The following is a 27,340-nucleotide window of genomic DNA, read 5'->3' as shown; positions in this document are numbered from 1 at the left end:
AAGGCATTTTGGTCTACAAAAGAAGTCCTGGAAATTCCCTGGCAGTCCAGTGCTCAGGACTCTGCATTCTCACTGCCAGAGGCCTGGATTTGATCCCTGGTTAGGAAACTAAAATCCCAAAAGCCATGCAGTGTGGCCTCAAAAAAGAAAAAATGAAATCTTGTTAACAATAAGGAGCAGACATCCCATTTACCTAATTCTAAAATCAAGGTTATATGGCACCAATCCCCAGACTTCCATTCAAGGACAGTACCTGGAAATAACACTTTTTCATAAAGAAACAGGAAGTCATTGGACTTCATATAAGTGAAAGTGAAGTCAGTCATGTCTGATTCTTTGTGACCCCATGGACTGTAGCCTACCAGGCTCCTCCATCCATGGGATTTTCCAGGCAAGAATACTGGGGTGGGTTGCCATTTCCTTCTCCAGGACATCTTCCCAACCCAGGGATTCAACCCAGGTCTCCCGCATTGTAGGCAGACACTTTACTGTCTGAGCCACCAGGGAAGATAAAGTCTTAGGAAATTTGATTTGGGAACACCTCTTCTGTTTCTGTAAAGATGACAGATTCCTAAGCCAAATGTCCTTTTCATGAAGCGTTTGAAAACTTTCCATGGAAATAATGCAGTTAACCTCTTAGTTTGAGACTATATTCATTGATTCAATTTTTTTTTTTAATATCGATGGGCTTGCTTCTCAGACATGACAGGATGGGCCTCACTCTGGACTTTTGTCTGCTAGACAATGAGAAATACCAGAATACTTAATTTTTTTTTTCCATTTGTCTAGTGCCATTTCCCTGTGGACGAGTCTCTGTCTTACATACTTCTAAGAAGCTCACCCGTGCTGAGACTATTTTTTCCAATATGAACTATGAAAATTCTTCTGAAGCTGAAATAATTTGGGATAACGTCACTCAAAGCAATCAATCATTCGATGACTTCAATCGTGTGGTTGGTGGCGAGGATGCTGCAAGAGGTCAATTCCCTTGGCAGGTACTCGGTGTTGATGGTGTGTCAAAACTGGAACCCAGTGGAAAAGGGACAGGCCAGGTGGAAGGCTGAGACTAGACATCAGTCAGACCTATTCGAATGAGGGAAATGTTTAGGCAGGCACGTTTCAGCATAAAGTAGGATGAGGAAATCCCCATAGGTGAGGAGCTGCTGAGAGAGAAATCCAGGGACAGCTACCACACAAGGCCAAGGAGAGTTTGGCATCAAGGACATAGCATAACAGGATTTCCAACAAGCAACAAGGATATCTGGAAGCGAGGTCACCAGTACTGGGGCTCTGGGTACTACTTCACCTTCAGCCCCTGGGAGAACTGGACAGAGTCAGAAAGTCTCTAGGTCCAGAGAAACTGGAGTATTTCGAAGGCATTTTTAAAAGAACTCAGGAAGGATTAAGGCAAGAACTGGGGTACTGGACCTAGGCAGGGCATAGGAGGTAGGGGCTTGGTCCAAGGCTGTAGTTCTCAAGGTGTGATAGCATCAGACTCACCTGGGAACTTGTTGGGACTGTACATTTTCATGCTGTGCCCCAGACCTACAGGAGTCAGCAACTCTAGGGGTAGAGCCCAGCAATCTGAGCACAAGCAAGCCCTTCAGGTTATTCTGACACACTGTACAACTGGAAACTCACTGGTCCAAAGGAAACAAACTTGTTATAGCAGCTAGGGTGTGTGTGTGTTAGTGGCTCAGTCGTGTCCGACTCTTTGCAGCCCCATGGACATCAGCCCACCAGGCTCCTCTGTCCATGGGATTTCCCAGGCAAGAATACTGGAGTGGGTACCCATTCCCTTCTCCAGGGGATCTTCCTGACCCAGGGATCAAACCCAGGTCTCCTGCATTTCAAGCAGATTCTTTACCGTCTGAGCCACCAGGGAAGCCCAGCAGCTAGGGTCCAAAACACCAAATAGTGGACTCATGTAGTCCCACATTTCTCCAGGTGTGATCTGCAGACAACACACATGAGAATCACCTGTCCCTGTTTTTGAGGTAACCAAGGGCTAGATTTGAGACCCATAATTATATATCTTTTCATGTCTTCCTTGAGTGAGTGAAATCGCTCAGTCGTGTCTGACTCTTTGCCACCCCATGGACTGTAGCCTACCAGGCTCCTCTGTCCATGGGGTTTTCCAGGCAATAGTATTGGAGTGAGTTGCCATTTCCTTCTCCAGGGGATCTTCCCAACCCAGGGATTGAACCCGGGTCTCCTGCATTGTAGACAGATGCTTTACCATCTGAGCCACCAGGGACGTCTTCCTTGCTGCACACTTAATAGTGAGTGTACCTGTTGTCTCCTTCCTATCAGCCTAGATAGGGTCATCTGCAGTGTTCAAGATCACTCGTCCCCACACACATTTACTCACTATTTCATCCTTATGAAGTAAGATTACTGACTGCAGAGGTACCAAGCACCAGGTTTCAGTCTTGTCTTTTCCAAATGTGAAGAGCCATGCTACTCTCTAGGATACTCCAGAAAGACCCTGTCACACTTTCACACTGATTCCTTCCTCACCAGAGAAACTCTCTCTCCACACCCACTGTACCCAATTTCTCACAAAAGGTGACTGGGTTTCAAAAGCAGGAGATAAACAATATACAAGTCACTTTTAGGGACATCCCTGGTGGTCCAGTGATTAAGAACTCACAGTCCTAATGCAGGGGGCCCAGGTTCAATCCCTGGTCAGGAAACTAGATCCCACATGACTCAGCTGAAGATTCTGTATGCTGCAACTAAGACCCGGCACAGCCAAATGGAAATTTTTTTTTTTTAAAGTTTAAATTCACTTTTAGACACAACAAAACAGGAAAACAAAACAAAACAAAACAGAATCTCTCCCCATTTATGGATGAGCCAACTGCCACCATTTCAGTTAACCTGCAAGGTAGAAATACCTGATTTGATTGCAGACCCAACTGCAACACCCCTGCTGAAGGCCAATCATCAAGAGAAAGTGAGCAACTGCTGTAGTTGCAACACCACCTAGAAAAGGTTCAAAATGCTGCTGTGTCAGTAAAAGGGGATGGGGAATCACACGACCACGTGGGTGAAGCAATCTGGCAAAGAGGCCCAGATGGAGTTCAGTTTCCTATAGAGTAACGAATAATTTGAACGAACAGGAAACGTGTAACCTGTTCAAGAAAAGGGTTCGGTGAGCTGTTGGCTGGCGAGAGCTGAAGGCCACAAGTGCAAGGGGAAGATGACTTTTTCTTGGAGGATTTACGGATGAAAGTTCCAAGCAGGCAGGTGGACCCTGTTCCCGGTGAAAAAAGGCCATTCCGGCCACTTGGGTCAGTCACGGGAGCTGGGCAGCTTGGGGAGCAGATCCGGTCGAGCAGATGCTCGTGGAATTGTTGACTTGAGGCACTGCTCTGTCCTGAGAACCGCAGTAGCAGGACAAGGCCATCCCAGACCGTTGAGGGCCTGGGCTTACCTGGTGGGAGATGAGACGGGGCAGGCTAGGGACCACGGCCACCGCGCCCCGCTCTGAGACCCTAAGAAGCGAGCTCACCTTTTGCGCGGCTGTCAGCGGCCGTGTGCATGCTTACCTTATTCTAGGGCTTTCGGTTCAACTTCCCCGCTGGAGGCAAAGCCACTGCAGCTGTAGTGGGTTGGCCACAGGCGCTTCCCAGAACCCCCTGCATTTCCGGCTGCTCCGACCTCTGACCCCCAAGGTCAAAGGCGCAGGCAGACTTGACCAATCTCTGACCTCTAATCCTGCATCATGGTAACAGAGGGCCTGAGAGATAAGTGGAGGCGTGAGGCCAGTTACCTGCATTTTCCTTCCAGATGCCCAGCTCTGGGTTCAGGGGCCCTGGAGAACTCGGGTACTCTGCAGAGCCACTCAGGAGCCGAGAGAGGAAGCTCGAGGGTTGACTAGAGTCGGTATATCCTTGGCAGGGTGAGCGACTAAAACAGAACTCAAATTTCATACAGCTACAAAGGGAAGCGATGAAATATGTGAACATTAGAGAAAACAGGGAAATCGCAACACCTATATTATTAGACTACCTTCATCAACAGCTTAAAAGTCAGAAATTGGAGGAAGCAGCACTGAGTTTCAGCTTTCTAAACCTCTCACTTGCTTTTGGTCCTATTCGCTTGACCCTGCCAGCCAACAGTTCTGAGCATGTGCGAACCTGCCCGCAAGAGCTCCACCCTCCTCTTCTGCTTTGAGTTAGGATCTGTCTGGCCCTGGATGGGATGTGCCTGGTCTTTCTCTTTGGGTTTATCATGGGCCTCAGGTTCCGTATTAGCCATAAGTATTGTATGTTTAATCTGAGCTACATGGCCTAGATGGTAAAGAATGTGCCTGCAATGCAGGAGACCTGTGTTCGATCTCTGGGTGGGGAAGATTCCCTGGAGAAGGGAATGGCTACCCACTCCAGTACTCTTGTGTAGAGAATCCCATGGACAGAGGAGCCTGGCAGGCTACAGTCCATGGGGTCTCAAAGAGTTAGACACAACTGAGAAACTCACACTTTCACTTTTCATTGTACGTTTAATCGTTTGAAGATCATTCTACGAGACTGAGAAAGCCAGAATACAATGGAAACTCAGTGGTTCAGTTTAGTTTAGTTCAGTTCAGTTCAGTTCAGTCGCTCAGTTGTGTCCGACTCTTTCCGACCCCATGAATCACTGCATGCCAGGCCTCCCTGTCCATCACCAACTCCCAGAGTTCACCCAAACTCTTGTCCATCGAGTCGGTGATGCCATCCAGCCATCTCATCCTCTGTTATCCCCTTCTCCTCCTGCCCCCAATCCCTCCCAGCATCAGAGTCTTTTCCAATGAGTCAACTCTTCACATGAGGTGGCCAGAGTACTGGAGTTTCAGCTTTAGCATCAGTCCTTCCAAAGAACACCCAGGACTGATCTCCTTTAGGATGGACTGGTTGGATCTCCTTGCAGTCCAAGGGAGTCTCAAGAGTCTTCTCCAACACCACAGTTCAAAAGCATCAATTCTTCGGAGCTCAGTTTTCTTCACAAGTGGTTAAGCTTTCTTTAATCCTTTATATTGTTTTTGTTTAGTTACTCAATTGCGTCCAACTCTTATGACCCTGTGGACTGTAACTCGCCAGGATCCTCTGTCCATGGGATTCTCCAGGCAAGAATACTGGAGTGGGTTGTGCCTACATAGACCCAATTCTTTCCATTTGATTAGGACACACCCCCATGGCAGACAACAAGTAGTTACCATCTGTATACACTGGAACTTTCTCTTTCTTCTGGTGGATGGGTGAGTGGGGGTGGATATTGGGAGGAAGATAAGATATTACATGAACTTCCTAAGACTATAGATGTATCTTCACTTGAAAAGATAATCTTCTATTTTTTTTAGCTCAGATTATACAGTTCCAATTAGCACAAATGAAAACATGACATATGTAATCTCATCTGGCCCCACAAAACTATTTTGGACTGAACATTTAGAGAATTCTTCTCTAGGATGGTTTGATGAAGTCTATTTCAATGACTGGGTTTCCCTGGTGGCTCAGATGGTAAAGCATCTGCCTGCAATGCAGATGTCAATACTAGTCTAGTTAACCATTAAAAGCTAAAAGTGATCCTCCCCTCTGTGCTCAGAAAAATGAACTAGGGCCAAGGGCTGGGTGAATCACATCTGTAGGCTTAGTAAGCCATACATCATGCAGAAATGATTTGGCTCTTTATACGTAAGAGAACAAGTATGCAAAGAAAAATTGTTAGGAGGTGGCTAGGTAGGGAGAGTAAGAGTTTACTGAAACGACAGAGAAAGGTCAAGTTTGAGTTAAAAGGTTAAAAAAGGAACAACAGGGGAGCAGCTATTACTCTAGGCTGGCATTGTCAGTGAAGAACATCAAAATAGATATGTGAATGTGTATTTTGCAGATGTATGTGGGTGTGTTTGGTGTATATCTGTGTGTGTGTGAAAGGGAAAATGCGCTCCTGTTAGGATATAACAAACATTAAAATGTTTGACAGATCAGCACTCAGACACCTTTTTCAGAACATATGCTTTCCCACTTTTCTGATCGTTCTCCAAAGTGATAGACAAGAACCTGTCCTTGGCCATGCAGACAGTTCATCCCCAAACAGCTAACATTTAGATAGCTGTGATCCTGAAGTAGTCAAGTAAACATTCCAAAACCAAGTCACTTGAAATATTTTTCAATGCAAATATATTTTAGGGCTTTTTCTTGGCAAAGATGTCTACCAAAATTTCTAATACTAATCAGGAATGGGCAAAAAAAAAAACAAAAAAAACACCACTCTTCAGGCTTGAAAGGACACAACTGTATTTCTCAGCCATCCACCAGAACAGCATAGGAGCTCCAGGCAGCAAGTCTTTGGCAGGAATCAGACTAGCTACAACATAGTCTCTGTGCCCGAGGCTGTGGCTATAATTCACTCTGGCCTAACTAGCCCATTAAGCTGAGAGATGTCCAAGTTGCCTCTCATATAGAGGGTAAGCACCATTATATCATTGTATATGAATGTTTAACTCCTGTTACTTGAGCAGATGTATTCAGTTGTAGTCATGAGGCCCAGTAAAGAACAGTGTTGTGCAAATTCGCCTGGTGAGGATACTCACCTGAGGTCTGGCCCAGTTTCAAGAACTGGAGACCAGTGCAGTTGCAGGGCCCTGTCTTCCAAATAGTCCTGCATTTGTAGTTCAACGCTTTGCATTTGTGTTTTTTTTTTTTTTTTAATTTTTATTTTACTTTACAATACTGCATTGGTTTTGCCATACATTGACATGAATCTGCCACGGGGGTACATGAGTTCCCAATCCTGAACCCCCCTCCCACCTCTCTCCCCATATCATCTCTCTGGGTCATCCCAGTGCACCAGCCTCAAGCATCCTGTATCCTGTATCGAACCTAGACTGGCGATTTGTTTCTTACATGATAGTATACGTTTCAATGCCATTCTCCCAAATCATCCCACCCTCTCTCTCTCCCACAGAGTCCAAAAGTCTGTTCTATACATCTGTGTCTCTTTTACTGTCTCACATGCAGGATTATCATTACCATCTTTCTAAATTCCATATATATGTGTTAATATACTGTATTGGTGTTTTTCTTTCTGGCTTACTTCACTCTGTATAATCGGCTCCAGTTTCATCCACCTCGTTAGAATGGATTCAAATGTATTCTTTTTGCATTTGTGTTTTATAACTCATGTTCAATGAGACAATGGAGCATGTGAGCGCTGGTAACCTGGAACCTCGAGTCACTGCAGTTTCACCTCTCAGTACCATGCAGGGGTGGATTCTTGATCTCCCTCTCCCCTGTCCCCTGGTGCCTTGGCTAGCTCTCTCTCCCCTTTCCCCAGCCGCCCAATGACCACTGCCACCGCCAACCCTTGGCACACTGGCATATGCCCCCTCCTCACTGCCAACAGCTACTGTTGTCATCCTCCTCCAGCATAGGCATGCAGAGACTTGAAGCTGGGTGCCCAGACTCTATGCCATTTGAGGAAGGGGCATGGCCACATGGCATCTCACATGGTCAGAAATGCATCCTAGCACATTTGGAGGGGAGTAATGGGGGCAAACCTCTTGCCTCCCTTCATTCCAGGAACTGAACATATCCTGACATGCAAGGTGAAATCCCCTGGGAGTCACCATTGGCTATTGATTGCTTCAGTGGACCAGTGGGAAGGGAAGATGGCATGAGGGCATCAGCACAGGGCTGGTGGGAGAGGGGACCTGGCAACTGAGAGCTGCATTTGTGAGTGCCTGTTCTGTGCCCCTGGGCACCTGTGAGTGCCTGCGCTCACCCAGTGGCTATGCCCCACACATGAGGGAGCCCAACTTTAAACAGTAAATTCACAACACCATGATAGGTTGTGAGAGACCACAGAAAAAAAGCAAAACTGTTTTATTTTAGTATCTTCCATGACAATTTTTCCTAGCTTGAACAAGGGGACCTGCATTTTCATTTTGCAACAAGCCCTGCAAATTATGTAGCCAGCTCCTCCTGGAGCAATCACTTTTAAAACATAAAGGTCACCAACCCATGGAAATTCTGAAACAGAATTTCTCGAATTTAATTGTGCATAAGGATATTCTGGAGATCTGCATTTTCTCCCATCCCATGCAGCAAATATTCTGATGAAATCTTAGTGGGCTCCCAAAGCTGCATTTTATAAATCCCCCAGATGCAATTGGTCCACCAAGCACACTAGGAGAAATACTGGGTGCTTAGAAGCCTCACCACTAACTAATCTTAACTAACTGCATATCTAAACCTCAGTTTGCTCGTCTGTATGGATGTGCCACTCCACAGTGTTGTGAGTATTAAATGTACATGAAACACTTGGCACAATGATTTGTCCATAGTGAGCAATACAGATTCAAAAAAAAAAATTAAGATCATTGTTGAGTCTGGACGGTGGGTGAACTGGTGTTTATTATGTTGTGTGAGTTTTCCTATTTTTTTTTAAATTTTTCAACATGAAAACGACAGCTAGAATGAGAGAGAAACCTGTGTTTAGAAAAGAGGGTCAGAGGCTTGCAGTGAGTCAGCCCCATAGGTCTCCATGTGGGAGGCTAGTGCTTTAGTGTCTAGGATTAGCCAGGGTTCAGTAAATAGAATTCAGGACAAAAAGAATCATCACTAGAATATGCCCCCAAGGACCTTCTCAGACTCACACCAGAAAGGAGTGACCACCCCCTTTTCCTATTTTGTTATGAATGGGCTTATGCCTGAGGCTGTATGTGCTTCAGTAAAAGGGCAGCAGCGCCCACAAAGGGTTTACCAAATGTTGAGTGTGCCCTCTAGTGTTCACACTTCCCAGCTTTCTTCCTGAAGAGGTGGACCAAGGCCCTTGCATACACAGGAAGTGAAAATTCTCCAAGTTGATCTAGACATTGAGGTAGTAAAAATATCCATAGTCCACTCTGGTTATATGATGAATGTATAGATGAAAGAATGGATTTGCCTCTTATCTAATCACAGCCAGGCTCAAGATAGTGCTCAAACATCTCTGTCCCCAAATCAAACATAGCTTAGTAGATCCTTTAGGACAGGGCAGCTTACAGATCCAGTGAGGGGAGGTGGAGATGGTAGGGGGGAGACCGGAAGTAGTGCACAAGTTTGGCTGTTGCTCCCTGCCTGAATGGGCATAGCACAGCCATTAAGTCTCATTTCATATCATTCTTGTTGAGAAAGGGCTTGAAAAGATCTCCTGGAAAAGTCAGTAGTTTTTCTTTCAAATGCTATATGGCAAGCAGATTTCCTCGTGCATGGACAGGAGACTCAATAATCACTTGATCTCCAGGAGTCAAATCAGTGCGTTTCTGAATATACCAGCCATATCCCCAAGAAGCAATTTATGCTATCAGAGAACCTAACTTGCCTAGAAAAGAAATCCAAGGACCCCACATCATACAAAGAAGCTATTTCCTCCTAGTTGCCTCATCTAGAACTCCCCCTAGCTATCACTGCTCATTCTCTTCAAGACAGTTTCAGAAATGGCTTTTTTGATTGTGCTCCAGGAACACTGACATCTTCAAAACTGACACTTGCCAGAACCACTCCACTTCAGCCAGCACCTAGAAGCCAACTTTTTGCTCACTCCTCTAAACAGCACACGTGTTTTTTGTTGTTGTTGTTGTTGTAGATCAAATATATTATGTAGTAAGATTCATCATTCTGTTTCCACAGGTCCTTTTGCATGGTGAAATTGCTGCGTTCTGTGGAGGTTCCATCGTTAATGAAAAATGGATTGTAACTGCAGCCCACTGCATCAAGCCTGGTGTTAAAATTACTGTTGTTGCAGGTAAATAAACAAGGGATGGGAATTGTTTGCAACAGCCTAGATCTTCTATATGACTGCTATATCATTTGGGTATTGGTTTAGTCGCTAAGTCATGTCCAACTCCTGCGACCCATGGACTGTAGCCTGCCAGGCTCCTCTGTCCACGGAATTTCCCAGGCAAGAATACTAGAGTGGGTTGCCATTTCCTTCTCTAGGGGATCTTCCTGACCCAGGGACTGAACCCCCGTCTCCAGCATTGCAGGCAGATTCTTTACCGACTAAGCCATCAGGGAAGCCCATATCATATTTTACTAGAGTCTATTAAGATCATTGCTAAATAAGTGGAACTAGTGGTAGAGAGGCCATCTTTTCAAAATCCAACTTATTCCATCCTTATTTTTTATTATTGTTTTTTAGCCACACCACACAGCATGTGGGATCTTAGTTCCCCAATTCAGTTCAGTTCAGTTCATTTCAGTCACTCAGTCATGTCCGACTCTTTGTGACCCCATGAATCGCAGCACGCCAGGCCTCCCTGTCCATCACCAACTCCCGGAGTTCACTCAGACTCATGTCCATCGAGTCGGTGATGCCATCCAGCCATCTCATCCTCTATCATCCCCTTCTGCTCCCGCCTCCAATCCCTCCCAGCATCAGGGTCTTTTCCAATGAGTCAACTCTTCGCCTGAGGTGGCCAAAGTACTGGAGTTTCAGCATCAGCACCAGTCCTTCCAGTGAACACCCAGGACTGATCTCCTTTAGGATGGACTGGTTGGATCTCCTTGCAGAGTCCAAGGGACTCTCAAGAGTCTTCTCCAACACCACATATGCAGATGACACCACTCTTCTGGCAGAAAGTGAAGAGGAACTAAAAAGCCTCTGATGAAAGTGAAAGAGGAGAGTGAAAAAGTTGGCTTAAAGCTCAACATTCAGAAAACTAAGATCATGGCATCTGGTCCCATCACTTCATGGGAAATAGATGAGGAAACAGTGTCAGACTTTATTTTTGGGGGCTCCAAAATCACTGCAGATGGTGATTGCAGCCATGAAATTAAAAGACACTTACTCCTTGGAAGGAAAGTTATGACCAGCCTAGATAGTTCCCCAACCAGGCATCAAACTTGAGCCCCCTGCGTTGGAAGGTGGACTCTTGACCACTGGACCACCAGGGAAATCCCTCTGCATCATTCTTTTGGCAGACCTCAACTAGCACTCATCTCAGTGCAAATATACTTATCTATTGATGTGTCCATTTCCCCACCAGACTGAGCCTTTGCAAAAGCCATGTCATATCACTGATGCTTGTATCCTTACCCCTGGCACAAGCTGTAACCTGCCCTCAATTGACATTTCAATGAATGACCAAATGAATGTATTATCTGTACTCAAAAAAGTGGTCAAAATCCTTGAAATTGGGAATGAGTTTGAGCAAGCTCCAGGAGTTGGTGATGGACAGGAAAGCCTGATGTGCTGACTGAACTGAACTGAGGATAATTCATAACAAGTCAATTCATTATCACCTGTGAACAGGATGAGACTCGTAAACAGCATGGGTGAACAGATCCATCTATCTGATGGTCCTGAATGACTTTTTGCTCTGAAAAGTATGCATTGGCCCTCAACTAAGTTTTACCAAAATCATAACAATACAAGAATAAAATATTTGACACTTGATTGGCAGGTAATTCAATGGTGCCAAGTGGACACTTGGGGAATCTGCTTCTTTATGTGAAAGGTGATATGTGACTGAAGAGAAATTTATTTTCAGTGGGTGAATATAAGCTGCCAGCTAAGGATAGGGGCTTCCCTGGTGGCTCAGTCAGTAAAGAATCCACCTGCAATGCAGGAGATCGCCTGTAGTGCAGGAGACTGGGGTTCTATCCCTGGGTCAGGAAGATCCCCTGGAGAAGGAAATGACAAACCCATTACAGTATTCTTGCCTGGGAAGTCCCATGTACAGAGGAGCCTGGTGGTCTCTAGCCCATGGGGTCACAAGAGTCAGACACAACTGAGCGGCTAAACCACTACAAAGAAGTGATGCTAGATGGACACTTGGAAAACGTGTTTCTTTGTGGGAGAGACTGTGGCTCAAAGAGACATTTCTTTTCTATAGGTGAGCATAACACCGAGAAGCCAGAACCTACAGAGCAAAAGCGAAATGTGATCCGTGCTATTCCTTACCACGGCTACAATGCATCTATTAATAAGTACAGCCACGACATTGCCCTCCTGGAGCTGGATGAACCCTTAGAGCTAAATAGCTATGTAACCCCTATTTGCATTGCTGACAGGGAATACACGAACATCTTCCTCAAATTTGGTTACGGTTATGTGAGTGGCTGGGGCAAAGTCTTCAACAGAGGGAGGTCAGCCTCAATTCTTCAGTACCTGAAAGTTCCACTTGTTGACCGAGCCACGTGTCTTCGATCCACAAAGTTCACCATCTACAATCACATGTTCTGTGCCGGCTACCATGAGGGAGGTAAAGATTCATGCCAAGGAGACAGTGGGGGACCCCATGTTACTGAAGTGGAAGGTACCAGTTTCTTAACTGGAATTATTAGCTGGGGTGAAGAGTGTGCAATGAAAGGAAAATATGGCATATATACCAAGGTGTCCCGGTATGTCAACTGGATTAAGGAAAAAACAAAGCTCACATAAAGAAAAATGCATTTCCAAGGCTGACATATTTGGGATTGAACATGGACAAGGCCCTTTACTAACTAATCACTTTCCCATCTCTTTAGATTTGAGTGTATACCTTCTATGAATATTCCTTTTTCTCTTTTTGGGGAGAAGTCTAGCTAGACTTCATATTTTACTAGAATAAGTAGATAAAAAAATGTAATCACTAGAGAAACATACTGTGGTGGGAAATTGTGGTCATGCCTTCAGGTCCAGCCCTTGACCAAATCGTGAAGTTAAGTTCTTCATCCTGCCCATCAGGCGTTGTAGTTCTCCACTGGAGCAACTCACTGCTTCTCTGTCCTTAGCAGCATTCCACATGGCAGATCTTTCTTACATCCCCGCACCAAGTTAAAATTTATTGGATCTGTATCCAGGATATTTGGTCTAGTCCATCATAAGGCCAGCCCCACATTCATCCAGGAAGAACATAGGAGCAGCTGAGAGATTAAAAGTCATGGGAAACACTACTTTTTCAATATCCTTATTTCTGCATCCTTTATCCTTTCCACCTCCTAACGCCCAAATCACCTTTTCTCTTTCTCTCCCCTTCTCCCTACATAGGCATTAAAGGAGGGAAAGGAAGCATTGTACTGTTTTACTGCTGTGCACAGTTTACTGCTGTGCACCTATCAAACCCAGACTTGCTCTCAGTTTGGTCTTGGGCCACCTTTTCATCACACAGAGATAAAGTAAGGTGCCTGATCTTGGAGGAAAAGTTTCTCTCAGACAGTCACATTATTAAAATAATACATAATGAAAGGAATGACCCATAAGAGTAGTTTCCTATGGACTTGTAATTGTGTTGTTATGGAGGTTTGACTAGACATGGTTCTGTGAAGGCAAACGGGCACGTCATTATAACCAAGAAAACTGACATATAGCCAGGTGACTTGACAGCTTGCAAGTAGAGTGAATAGTGTATTCAAAAAAACTCATTGGTGTGTCTCCAGTGTTGTTCGTGGCTAAGGAAGAAATTGCTCAGACCAGAAAACATGAGCATCATGCCTCCTCGACTGGCATATTGCTACAGTGGAGAGGGCTGCACCAGGCTTACAGACATGTATCATTCCCACGAGCCAGTAAACTCCCTTTTGCCGGTTCCATGCTCACCAGACCACTTTTTTTAAAATTATAATTAGGCCTTCTATATTATATTCTCTAGAGGGTTATTGACCAACCAATATATCAATCAATCACATCAATATTGTGATCTATTAGACTATTTCCCTTTGTGAATTAAACTGATGTTCTGATTCACACCTTGGCTTTTCATTAATCTGGTTGATGTGAATAATTTACCCTGCATGTGATCACATGTGGAACTACTGACAACACCATGTTTTGGACGACTTTGACCCAACAAAGCTGCTGCTGCCCCTGCCCTCATGTTACCCCCATCCAGGCCTCACACTTGCTCATTTCTTTCAACTTACTTTCATTAATCCCTTTTTTCCTTGAGTTTTTCAAATACAAGTATCAATAAATGTAGTTTTCAATTCCTCAAAAAGTGTTTTTTGTTGAATCATTCAAAGAGAGGGCTCCCAAATACTACATTTGGCAGGACACTCAAAAGAATGCATCCAACTGCCATATGACACAGCAGAGATTTGATGCTCTGTCGTCATGCAGCTTTCATGGGAGACAGTGTGTGCTGTGTCCTGGTGAGGACAGTGGTCTGGATCCACACAGAACAGAATTGAGTCTAAATATTTGTGAATATGGCTTTGGATAAGTCACTCCACATTTTAAAAAGAGATTTTAATTTACTTGGCTGTGCCAGGTCTTAGTTGCAGCATGTGAAGTCTTACTCCCTGACCAGGGATCAAACCCCGGTCTCCTGCATTGGGAGCACAGAGTCTTAGCCACTAGACCACCAGGGAAGTCCTAATCACTCTACATTTTGTGCCTTGACTTCTGCATTGTGTAATGATAGAGTTTGACAGGATGCTCTCCAAGGGCCCTTTTTGACCTTATGATAGTCAGTGAGTTCACGTTCTTCCACTCTCTTATTCAACAAATATTCAAAGAGTGATTACTGTATGCCAAACTCCAATAGTGTTTATTACATTCGAGTTCACATTTGTATAGTCTGTGAGTTAACTAAAATAATGTATGTGAATTGCCTTGTTGTCGCCTACTATGCTACTACACAATAGTTGCTCAGTAAATGTTAGCTAAATCTGAATCCATGTTTATCCCACAATAGGAATTACTCTTGTATTGAGTTATCAGGAGAAGAGGCCAAACTTAAATAAAAACAATGCCTAGCACTGAGGTTTCATGAACAAACAAAAGAAATCAATTTGGCTATTGTTGGCTAAAGGCGAGAGGAGACACTGTGATTATCCACCTTAGGTTTGAGTAGGACACTGATTCATGTATGGAAACGCGTTACTTCACATTTGAACGACGCAAGGTCTGTAGCCCCAGCGCTCTGCGATTGGTAAAAGGGAGCCGGCCTTGTTGCCATGGTGACCACCCTTTACAGAGAGAGCAATAGGGGCGTGGTCTTACACTTCCTGTGATTGGTCTTCCCTGCGGCAGAGGGAGGAGCTCCTGGGCCCACCAGTCTCGAGCCACAGTCTTTTAGCCCATGAGTTCAAAAATGACTGCATTCTTTAAGAGCCACCTGCGGCATGTTGCCACCAGTAAACATTTGGGGCCTTTAAGCCCACCTAAGAGCTTCGGAGCCAGGCCTTCACTAGATTCTACCTAGAGCATTTATAGTCGCCATATAAGAATTATTAATGCTTTCAAAATCGCTGTAGCTGCTTAGTCTAAATGGGCTGAAACATGCTGCTGAAATATTGGAAGTGACAGGTTAAAATAGAACTCTTGCTGAGTGGAGAAAAGTGTGTTAATGTAGTGCAGTCATTTCAAATTGCTGTTTAAGTATGATTGTTTTGGGTTCTTTTGAATATTAGTTGCTAAATGGTGACAGGAACAAAATGTCCAATTTTCTCTGCCAAGGGAGAAAGGTTTTCTCCCCTACTTTCCTGAACTGTGACAGACCAGTTCACAAAATTGCTTAATTATAATTCTTAAACCACTTCTGAAAGCTGACAGACCAATCTAAGAAAGTCAGAGCTGCAAGGGCCCTTAGACACAATCCAAATCACTCTGTCCATTTAACAGATGAGGAAATTGAGGCCAAGATAAGGCCAGACCCAGGTCTCCCACTTCACATGTGGAAGCACAGTGCTTTCAATTAGAGCTTTGTCTGTGTTTTTAGGGCAGCGGGGGGCATTCTGCATTGGTGGAAATCCTTTCAGCAAACCTGGGACTGAACACTGCCTGAAATTCTTATTGCTACTGCTGCTAAGTCGCTTCAGTCGTGTCCGACTCTATGCGACCCCAGAGACGGCAGCCCACCAGGCTCCCCTGTCCCTGGGATTCTCCAGGCAAGAACACTGGAGTGGGTTGCCATTTCCTTCTCCAATGCATAAAACTGAAAAGTGAAAGTGAAGTCGCTCAGTCATGTCCGACTCTTTGCGACCCCCTGGACTGCAACCTACCAGGCTCCTCCATCCATGGGATTTTCAAGGCAAGAGTACTGGAGTGGGGGTGCCATTGAAATTCTCATTAATGATGCTCTAATTGACAAACAAGTGACCAAATCAACAAGACCGTCGGGTAGCAGGGAAGGCAGAGTGGCCGTCCAAAAAAAAAAATGGAACCGCAGTCCTGGACTCAGGGCAGCACCTGTGGAGTGAACCTGCAGTGCTGGTGGCTGGCTTTTAGCCAAGCTGAGAGAACTGGGCCTACCAGGTGTGACATTTGACTTCCAGAGCAAGTTGATCACTGTTATCTGGCACACAGTCATCCCGGAAACATTTCAGCTCGATTGATTGCAACCCCGCGGGGCAAAACATAGGCAGCACACCAAGACAGCAGGCTACTGCAGAAGTTGTTTGAAAGTTGAAGGAAGGCTTCAAAAGCCAGCCGAACCTGGGGTGCTAACAATGCCATACAGTCCTGGGTGACAAGGGAAACAGACTTCAACAGCTGACAGGCCTGTCTGAGCAAAGCACTCAGTGCTCTTTTTGAATCTGAGGCTGATGCCATTTAGAAATCTCAGGATTAAAAAAAGAATGTTAGGGTCAGTGGATTAATACAAAATAAAAACCGGGGGTGGGGGGCTGGGGGAATTTCATGGTTAAAGCCACAAAAATCATGTTCTTGAAACTATGGAGACTGCCAAAGTTACAGCAGGCAAAAAACTTGGCCTGGGACCCCTGTCCTTCCCAACCAAGCCAGGTATCCAGATTACTCATTTTCTGAAAGAGTGCTTTCAAGGCAGACCATTTCCACTGTGTCTGTGGGGTTATTTATGGCTTGCCTAGAGATTTCCAGTTAATTTCAGCCTCTAGTAGGGATAAGGTTATCTGAAGGGAAAAACAGCAGGCAGAAACTTTCTTAAAGAGGAATGGCTTCTAGAACAGAGATGAGGACCTGTCACAGAAGGAGAATAATATTTTGAACTCCTGGCCAGATCATTTCACCCTGGTAGGAGACTGACCTCCTTTTTCCCCCCATCCTCACCCCTACCCTGTCCCAGAGAGTTACCTCTTGATTGGAGAAGGATGGAAATAGGCACAGGGATATTCCTGATTCCAAGGACTTCTTCTCAAAAGGTTGCTTCTTCACAATGTTAAATATGAGATCTTAATCTATAAAAACTTGCTGATGCTTCCAGCATGCTGTCATAGATAGCTTCTGCAAATCAATAATCATGTAGTGGCTCAGGTGTTGACCTCATAAAGCTAAAAGGGTCCCAGGCTTTACACATGACATGCTTTAGTGAAGATCTGTATATAAAAATCTGTTTTCCTCTTGGAATATATGACAAAAATAAGCATGCATTTTCATGATATTAAAACTCAGCCAAATAAAGAATTAAGTAGCCAAATTAAGAATGCACCAGGTCTCTGAGAAACAGCGCATGCATGTGTGCTGTCACTTCAGTCATGTCCAACTCTGCAACCCTATGGACTATAGCCTGCCAGGCTCCTTTGTCCATGGGGACTCTCCAGGCAAGAATACTGGAGTGGGTTGCCATGCCCTCCTCCAGAGGATCTTCCTGACCCAGGGACTGAAGCCCCATCTCTTAAGTCTCCTGCATTGGCAGGTGATTTCTTGACCACTAGCGCCACCTGGGAAGCCCTGAGAAACTCAGTGCATGCTTGTTAAATGAATGAACCAATGGATAAATGAAATGGAAGGAAAACAATCTATTACTGACCACATCAGAGCAAAACACAGTCATCTAAGGTAAGAATGAGAAATTCACTCTGAACACAGGGAATATGCCATAGAAAAAGAGACAGATATATGGAATGCCTACATTCATGTCCTTCCAAGGATTATGAGAGGAGTTATCATTACTTTCTAGGAAATGTAAAACAGATTAGCCTTAAGACCGTGGTTATAGTCTTGAGCTCCTTGAGCACATGTGTCAATGTTTCCCAGGGGTAGATACTTCAGAGTGGAATTGCTAAGCTATACAGTATTTACTTCAACTTTGTTTGGTATTAGCAAATTGTTCATCAAAGGGTTGTACCAATTTATGTGCCAGTATCATCATGTAAGAGTTCTTGTTTCACATCCTTTCCAACACTTGGTATTTTGAAGAACACAAGCAGATTTTAAAGCTACAAATTCTCATATGTAAAATGGCTGTTTTGCATTGAATTCAGGTATTTTGAAACTAGCTCTAAATGTATAAGTGTAGCTTTGTGTCTTCCCCAAGGTCAGTAAAGAGACCACTTTACTTTCTAATATTAGATTCCAAAACATCCACTAGGATTTTTCCATTTTAAGTCGTTTTTGTTATGGTTGAGAAGTTAAAGTTCACTTATTTTATTTGTTCTTGTAGCTTGCCATGTAAAAGAGCACATTCACTATCAAACTGAGATTAAAAAATATATTCACTAAGATAATTCTCAGCACATCACGTTCTTTTCATGCTTCAGATCTTTCTGACTTTCACTCTACCCTGGTCCTCTGTTCTATTATGATGTTTTAATTTATTCTCCAGCCTGGGTTTTGTTTGTTTGGTTATATTGGGAGTAACTAAGTTAGTGAGTCTATCTCATGAATACTTAGACGAAACGTATCTTTGAAACAGTTTACATTTTATTTGCTTTGGGCTTAAGGAAAGTTTCATTTACCTTTTTCACAAAGTCCAGCTTCATGGGCTGTTCTCAATACACATTATTAGTCCTATTTTGTATACACTTGCTTCAGAATTTAATGGTGAATTCGCATATGCGAAATGAGGTGATCAATGATTATAAGGTAGCTTCTCATCAAGTACAAGGGAAAACTTTTTAAATTTTTAATTAATTTTTACTGGAGTATACTTGCCTTACAATGTTGTTAGTAAGCAAAGTGAATCAGTTATACATATACATATATACCCTCTTTTTAAGATTCTATTCCCATATAGCTCATATAGGCCATTAAAGAGTACTGAGTAGAGTTCCTTGTGCTATACAGCAGGTTCTTATTAGTTACCTATTTTACACATAATTAGTGTGTGTGTGTGTGTGTGTGTGTATATATATATATATATATATATATATGTATGTATGTATGTCAATCTCTATCTCCCAGTTTATCCCATTCTCCTCTTTCACCCTTGGTAACCCTAAGTTTGTTCTCTACATCTGTGACTCTATTAAGGGAAAACTTTAGACTTGAGTTATGTCTTGAGCTTTAACATAGAAAATACATTTTGAACTAAAGAGACATTTTAAAAAAAAAGCCAGTTGTCACTTCTATTAATTTCCTTTTGAATGATATAAAGGGTTTAGTTTTGTCTGTAACATTGGTTGGTTGGTTTGCTTGCTGTCCTTGAGCAGACCCCATAAGACCAACTACAAACTGATCATCCCAAATCAACAAAGGGGAAGTGTACTGAAATGTAATAAAAATGACTTGTTTTGACAGTTAATTGCTTGAGACTTGATTCACTGAGCACTCTGGAGTCTACTGCTCCTAAGGGAAGACCATTCCTGTGTTCTAATACCTACTAATAACAAGCATTTTTCTCAGAGAAAGTCTGTTAAGTGAAACTGGATTGATTTCTGACTAAACCTCAAACAAAATCACTGACCTAATTTCTCTTCAAGTGGAGCATTTCCCATACTGTCTTATACTTTCAAAAATATACTCTGAAATTTTCTCTCTTCTTAAGAGAATACCATAGCCTAGAAGTTGGGAAGTCTTTTATAACAACTACATACTATATATTGTGTTCATATGTAACTGTGGAAATGTCAACAATAATATTGGGTTGGCTATAAAGTTCATTCAAGTTTTTCCATAAGTTCTTACAGAAATATTTGAACAAACTTTCTGGTCAGCCCAATATTTATTCCTCAGCCAATGCATAAATAAAAACTTGAATACACATTTTAATTTTCAGGGAGTTCTTGAAGATGAATTAAATGTTTGATTAAGCAGTTCACTGCTGGTGCTTCCTCAAAAAAGCTAAAAATAAATTTAAAGGCCAAAAGAAATAGCTGAATCTGTGATGGGATAGTCATTAAAACAACTAAAACAACCCAACCACACCAATGTAATAGGTTTTGATTCTCTTTCTATATTAAGGCATAAGTTCTAACTCCCTAATGGGCTGTGGAAAAGATTAAGTGTAGCAAACCCAGCTAAGAGCTCTTTGCAAAATCAACAGTTCAGAAAACAACTGTGGGTATCTAGATGCTTTCCAGCTTTCCTTGGGCTTCATCAAATGGAAGCAGATTTTTTTCAGTGTGTGGAAATACCCTCTCACAACTATGGCTATCTAACCCCTGAAACCTCATGTACTGCCATCCTACAGATTTGGGTAAAGAAACTTTTTGAGCAAAATATTTTACCCTAGCTCTGGTCAGATGTCTCTGTGTCTCTGTCTCTCTCAGAGAAGCAAGGCTACAAGTAAACATGTTTTTACAACTTTCCTAGCACTATGTATTAAACTGTCTCTCATTTCCCGACATGCAATGCTACATCCATCAATACAGCAAATTACATATATATAAGACTCTGTTTCTGGGTTTTCTTTGTTCTATGGCATTTTATCTATCATTGAGCTCATTTTCTTTGTTTTATTTATTACAACTTCATGACAAAAGTGAAGGTAAGCAAGTAACTCAAAACAATTATGGTGTCTTTAGTGTATCACTAATAAATGAAAGGAAAGGAGTTTTCTATTTTCTGACAAATCATACCAATGTTTTCTTAGGTCACTCCCTCCAGGCAATAGAAATTAAAAATAAATAAATAAACAAATGGGACCTATCAAACTTACCAGCTTTTGTGAAGCAAAGAAAACCATAAACAAAATGATGACAACCTATAGAATGGGAGAAGATATTTGCAAATGATGCAACAGACAAGGGCTTAATTTCCAGCATATACAAACAGCTCACACAACTCAACAATAACAACAACAACAAAAACTCAATTCAAAAATGGGCAGAAGACCCAAATAGACATTTCTCCAAAGAGGAAATAGATGGCCAACAGGCACATAAAAAGATGCTCAACATCACTAATTATTAGACAAATGCAAATCAAAACTACAATGAGGTACAACCAGCCAGAAGGGCAATCATTGAAAGTCTACAAATAACAAATGCTGGGGAGGGTGTGGAGAAAAAGAAACCCTCCTATACTGTAGGTGGGAACATAAGTTGGCACAGCCACTGTGAAAAACAGTATGGAGGTTCCTCAGAAAACTAAAAATAGGCTAGCATATGACCCAGAAATCCCACTCCTGGGCACATGTCAGGACAAAACCATAATTTGAAAACATACATGCATCTCTATGTTCATAGCAGCACTATTCACAATAGCCAAGACGTGGAAACAACCTAAATGTCTATCAACAGATGACTGGATAAAGAAGGTGTAGTACATATAGGCAATGGAATATTACTTAGCAATTAAAAAGAGTGAAATAATGCCATTTGCAGCAACATGGATGCAACTAGAGATTATCACACTAAGTGAAGTCAGAAAGAGAAAGACAAATACCACGTGACATCACTTGTATGTTGAATCTAAAATATGACACAAATGAACCTATCTATGAAACAGAAACAGAATAATGGATTAGAGAAGAGACTGGGGGTTGCCAAGCAGGGAAGGACTTAGGGGAGGGATGGAGTGCAAGGTTGGGGCCAGCAGATGTAAGCTTTTATATATAGAATGGATAAACAAGGTTCTGCTGTATAGCACAGAGAACTGTATTCAATATCTTAAGATAAACCATAATGGAAAAGAATATATATGTGTGTGTGTATATAACTGAATTACTTTGTTGTACAGCAGTAATTAACACAATACTGTAAGTCAACTATACTTCTATTTAAAAAAAAAAAAGAAAGGAAAAGTTTTTTCAATGATACTAAACCAAAAAATATATACGAGTGAGTTTAAGGTTGGATATTTTTAATGTGGAATTAATGCAAGTACATTTACATTTATAATGTAACTAAAATTCGAAGACTTAAAGGGAAATTGCTGCTATGTTTCATAGTAACACACATTTGTAAGTCCAATAAAATCAATACAGTGCAGTTACATATACAAATACATGTACAAATATAGCATTCATTGTCAGTGATTAAAACATTAAAAGACTATACTGTATGTTTGAATCTATAGAACTCAGTATTTTCTTAAATGATTAAAATTCTTAGTTTAATACCATGAAAATTAAATGTTTTGTGCAGAGGGGCACCATTATTCGAAGGTTTTAACTCCTAGCTCTATCTTCTAGCCACAGGATCAGCAAACAAAAGAAGGGTATTTTAATATTTTGTTGTTGTTTCAGGAGCATTAATCAAGTGAAATATCAAACATATGGACAGTTTCATGAGTTAGTTATAAATCAGCCATCACAAATTCTAGCAATTGGACATTACAAGATTTATAATTTACAGGTGCCTTTGAATAAAATACAATTGGTTTGTCATATAAATGGTTACATCAAATGATACCATTGAAATAAACTATGATTTGACATAATACACAAAACTACTTTAAAATATAAATAATTTGTGTATTATATAGTTGTTTTTTGTAAAACCAGTCATCAAAAACCATGCACCTAATATGCCAACTTGATAGTAAAACTCACGATCCATGATTCAAAAGGCAGCAATTTCAAACCACTGACTTCAGTGGCCCATAATACAAAATACTCCAAGCCTAAGTTCAACACTACATGCAACAACTGAGCCTGTGCTTTAAAACAAGAGATCTTACTGTTTACATATTTAAAAGAAGGACATCCATATATATACATATATTATTAAAGAAAGGGCACACAAAGAAATACAATATAACTTATGAAACCCTGCACTAGAATAGATTTTTCTAGAAAATTCAAAAGCAAGTAAAGACACTGAAAAGCAGAGCTTTGTTACAGGAACACCTCTTGTGCAAATACTAATATTTAACTTAAAGCTGTGATGTATCTAAATTTCAATGCATAAAATGTAAACTTCCGCATCCTAACTGCAGGATTTTTAGCTTTGGGCCTTTCAAAGACAGCTCTGACAACCCTAAATACCAGTCTAAGTGCAAAAGAGGTCCTTCAGAACATATCCCTTTGGTATAGTAAAGTCACAAAGATAACAAAATTAAATAATAAAATAAACTATCAATTACCAAAGGGGTTTAAAATCTCTGATTATCTCTCATCTCTCTTTGGATTTTTGTTTTGTTTTGTTACTGAAAAGTTACCCCCCAAATTTTTGCCTGTAAATGTTCAGAATAATTGATAATATGGTTTTCAGATGGAATCTGAATGCATGCCGTGAAAAACCCTACTTGGAAACAAAATAACACTGCACTTTTCACCTGAGGGGATGGAGGGTGTGAAGATGGCTTCTTGCAAGAAAGACACAAACTGTGAATGACGAAGTCCACCTCAGTCCTGAGGAAATTCTGTGAATGTCATTGGCAGCATAGGATCATCTGACTCTTGTACTGTTTATCTGTAACATTGAACTAGAGCTATAATCTAGTTCACACCTCCAAAGGAAACCTTATTTTTTAGTCTATTCATTCTCCTTTAATTCAAGGGGAACTTAGTTTCCTTGTTACTCAGAGCAGCATCTACAAAATAATGAAGAATGACGTTAATACTCCAGTGACTTTTAAAGCTAAAAATGCTGTCCATGCTACAACTTCTAACACTAAATGTGAGGATTCGAAAGGTCCATCCTAATTTCAAAGGTGATATCTTTTGAATGTTTATTTTAATATGAAAGTTGTTATTCTGTTACATAGTGGCTTATAAAAAGCATCTACTTTACAAACAGCATAACTTCACTAGAAGCAAAATAAATACAATTCACATCACATACAACCACATTTCACAAATATTGTATGAATTATGCTGTGTACATACAGATGAAACATGCTAAGCACATAATTCACAGAGATACCTTTACATTCCATTTGCCAGAATATATATTCAAATAAAATACTCTAATATATATTTTGAAACCTAAGTGCTATTGACAGTTGCATATGTGATCAATTTTCATTTCCTAATCCATTAACTGACACACAATACAATCTATTTTTGTAGGCCACGCTATACTATTTTGTCCTATGCAATGTAATATGAGGATAGATCTCAATCAGGACCACATGATATTATAGCATTCAACCAAAATCTACCAATAAGTATTAATTTTTGTTAATTCGGCCTGTCATAAATACATGTTACTTGAAAGAAATGTATATTTTTAAAACACCTAAAGTCAGAACTTGCTAGAGAACAGGGACCTATGGAACCATGTCACCTTATCTAGTAGCACGTCACACTAAGAGAGTAATACATGCTTTAAATGCTGATGATATACCAATCCATTACACGTAACTCTCCCAATGACATTGCAAGAAAGAAAAGGATAGTGAAAAGTATATTGATGGTAGAAAGTAGAAAATACAAATGGAAAGAATAGTGTGATTTTTTTCCCCAAATAAAGTGTACGTACATCAACAAATGTATGGTAAGCCCTTTATTGCCTGAAAAATAAGCACAGGCTTGAAGTAGATTTGTTTTGTCATGTACTTTTCAAAGAATGGTAATATGCCCTAAATCTACTGTGATTAGTTACAGTAATGGAATCATTTCAAATTAAAACTAATCAAATATGTAATTTTACATGTCCTGCATTACAGTTAGCTAAAATTGAATGTAATTAACTTTGTCTTGAATTAAGTATGAGGACATCTGGCTCTATATTTAAATGATGATGATAAAAGTTATGGAAAATCTACAGAGTGTTCCTAATGTTGAATAGAAATGCTAATATTATATGGAAGTTAGATGAATGCATTTGGTGTTTTCAATTTTGAATTTTGGAGACCTGAGTACAAGAAAGGCCATTATTTTCTAGTATATACACTGCACTTTTACTTCATAGCTTTATTGGCTTTTAAAATATGCTTTGTTAAAAATGATTTATATATGTTAATTTACACAGTTCTTTGAGCATGTATTTTAAGTAACTCATGTGTTTCTCTCTCTCATTACTGACTTAAATAAGCATAAAGCAATTGACAGAAAGATGATTTTATTTATTTTCGAACTTAACTCTTTAATGTGTAAGATGGAATCAGTTAATTTGGGGGGGGGGAATATGATTCATTACAACTATTTGGCTTTTGAAAGTGTTCAAAATGTCACTATCTCGAATTTTACCTTCTTTCAATACATACACATTTTTAAAAGGGTAAAGTGCTCAGTTCAGCATATGCAATGTTTCTTTGTCTGATACTGTTCCTTTATTGTTAGCACTGTATCTGCCCTGTATAATACAAGAAAGAAATGGTTAACTGCTCACAGGCATGAAGATACTATCTTGTGCTTAGAAGCTTTATGTTTCTAGCTTTTATGTTTAGGTCTATGATGCCCACTCAAATTAATTTTTGTGTGTGGAGTGAGGTGTAGGGATGGAGCTTCATTTTTTCATGTGGATACCCTGCACCATTTGCTAAAACAACCTTCCTTTCCCCATTCAGCTGACACTTTGATTAAACACTGCATGTGTGCTCAGTTCCTCAGTTGTGTCCAACTCTTTTGTGACCCCATGGACTGGAGCCTGCCAGGCTCCTCTGTCCATGGGATTTTCCAGGCAATAATACTGGAGTGGGTTGCCATACCCTTCTCCAGGGGATCTTCCCCACCCAGGGATCAAACCTGTGTTTTCTCCATTGGCAGGCAGATTCTTTACCACTGCAACATGTGGGAAGCCCATCAATCAGTTATATATTAACATGTGTGGGACTATTTCTGAACTCCATTTTTTGATACATAAGCCAATACCCACCGGAGAAAGCAATGGCAACCCACTCCAGTACTCTTGCCTGGAAAATCCCATGGATGGAGGAGCCTGGTAGGCTGCAGTCCATGGGGTCGTGAACAGTCAGACACGACTGAGCGACTTCACTTTCACTTTTCACTTTCATGCATTGGAGAAGGAAATGGCAACCCACTCCAGTGTTCTTGCCTGGAGAATCCCAGGGACAGGGGAGCTTGGTGGGCTGCCATCCAGAGGGTCATACAGAGTTGGACACAACTGAAGCGACTTACAGAGAAGGCAATGGCACCCCACTCCAGTCCTCTTGCCTGGAAAATCCCATGGACAGAGGAGCCTGGTAGGCTGCAGTCGATGGGGTCGCTGAGAGTTGGACACGACTCAGTGACTTCACTTTCACTTTTCAGTTTCATGCATTGGAGAAAGAAATGGCAACCCACTCCAGTGTTCTTGCCTAGAGAATCCCAAGGACGGCAGAGCCTGGTGGGCTGCTGTCTATGGTGTCACACAGAGTCGGACATGACTGAAGCGACTTAGCAGCAGAAGCAACTTAGCAGCAGCAGCAAGCCAATACCCACTGTATTCACTACTGTAGCCTTTTGGTAGGTCTTGAAATCAGATATGTAAATCCTCAAGATTTTTGAGATTCTTCTGTTCTAGGTTTTTTTTTTTTTGCCATCCATTTTATAATAAACCTGTCTTATTTTTTTATTCAAAAGGGCTTGCTAAAATTTTGATTGAATTATCTGTCAATTTGGGGACAATGAATTTCTTAACAATAAAGTTTCCAATCTTCCAACATGGTATATCTCTCCTTCTAGTAGGTCATCTTAAATATATCCCAGCAATTATCTGTTCCTCTGAGTATAGAAGCCTTGGACATTTGTTAGATTTATTCCTGTTTATTTTATGCTTTATATTACTAATGGTATTTTTGTTTCTTTTTTTCAATTCTTTGTTACTAGGATATAGAATTACAATTTACTTTTATATAATGGTTTTGTATACCATTGCCTTATAAAATTCACTTATTACTTCTAGTAGAGTCATTTTGTGTATAGATTTCCAATGGTTTTTGGACATAACAAGATCTGTTAAGCATGAGAACGTTGTCTCTTATCTTTTGTTTCTTATCTCTTTAGCTTGAATTATGGCACTGACTAACACTTCCAATATAAGGTTAAACAGAAATGGTAAGAATGAATATCCTTGGCTTATTCCCAATCTTAAGGGGAAAAGCTTCTAATATTTTATCATTAAGTATGAGGTTAACTTTGGTTTTTCACAAGCACACATTTTTCCCTTTATTCCTATCATAGTCAGAGTTGTTATCATGAATGTATATGGAGTTTTGTCAAGTGCTTTTCTGTATCTACTGAAATGATTACATAATTTCCCCCTTTATTATGTTAATATGGCAAATTATACTGACTTTTTAAGTGTGTAATACAAGTACTTAAACCTATACAATTCCCTACATTTCCCTCCTCTTAAGCTGCATCCCCGAATTTTGATATGTCACATTTCATTTTCATTCAATTTTAAATGATTATAAT

The 27,340-nt window shown here is 41.2% G+C and overlaps 2 protein-coding genes across 2 annotated transcripts in view; one reads left to right on the top strand and one right to left on the bottom strand.

The window, feature by feature from the left end:
• F9 (coagulation factor IX) overlaps positions 1 to 13,948 on the top strand; it is a 36,330-nt gene extending 22,382 nt beyond the window's left edge. Inside the window, exons 6-8 of the mRNA XM_005700431.3 lie at positions 790 to 995; positions 9,657 to 9,771; positions 11,864 to 13,948. Coding sequence (XP_005700488.1) covers positions 790 to 995; positions 9,657 to 9,771; positions 11,864 to 12,411 — 869 coding nt within the window. The 3' untranslated portion in view covers positions 12,412 to 13,948. The remainder of the gene's footprint in view (positions 1 to 789; positions 996 to 9,656; positions 9,772 to 11,863) is intronic.
• Positions 13,949 to 21,878: 7,930 nt separating this feature from the next.
• Positions 21,879 to 27,340, bottom strand: part of MCF2 (MCF.2 cell line derived transforming sequence) — an 88,282-nt gene continuing 82,820 nt past the window's right edge. The window contains exon 31 of the mRNA XM_013976301.2: positions 21,879 to 23,568. Within this exon, the coding sequence (XP_013831755.2) occupies positions 23,525 to 23,568 (44 nt within the window). The 3' untranslated portion in view covers positions 21,879 to 23,524. The remainder of the gene's footprint in view (positions 23,569 to 27,340) is intronic.

This window comes from Capra hircus (genome assembly GCF_001704415.2).
Source record: "Capra hircus breed San Clemente chromosome X unlocalized genomic scaffold, ASM170441v1, whole genome shotgun sequence".
NCBI lineage: Eukaryota > Metazoa > Chordata > Mammalia > Artiodactyla > Bovidae > Capra > Capra hircus.
The sequence above is the reverse complement of the archived record's forward strand: the minus strand, read 5'-3'. Positions and strand labels throughout refer to the sequence as shown.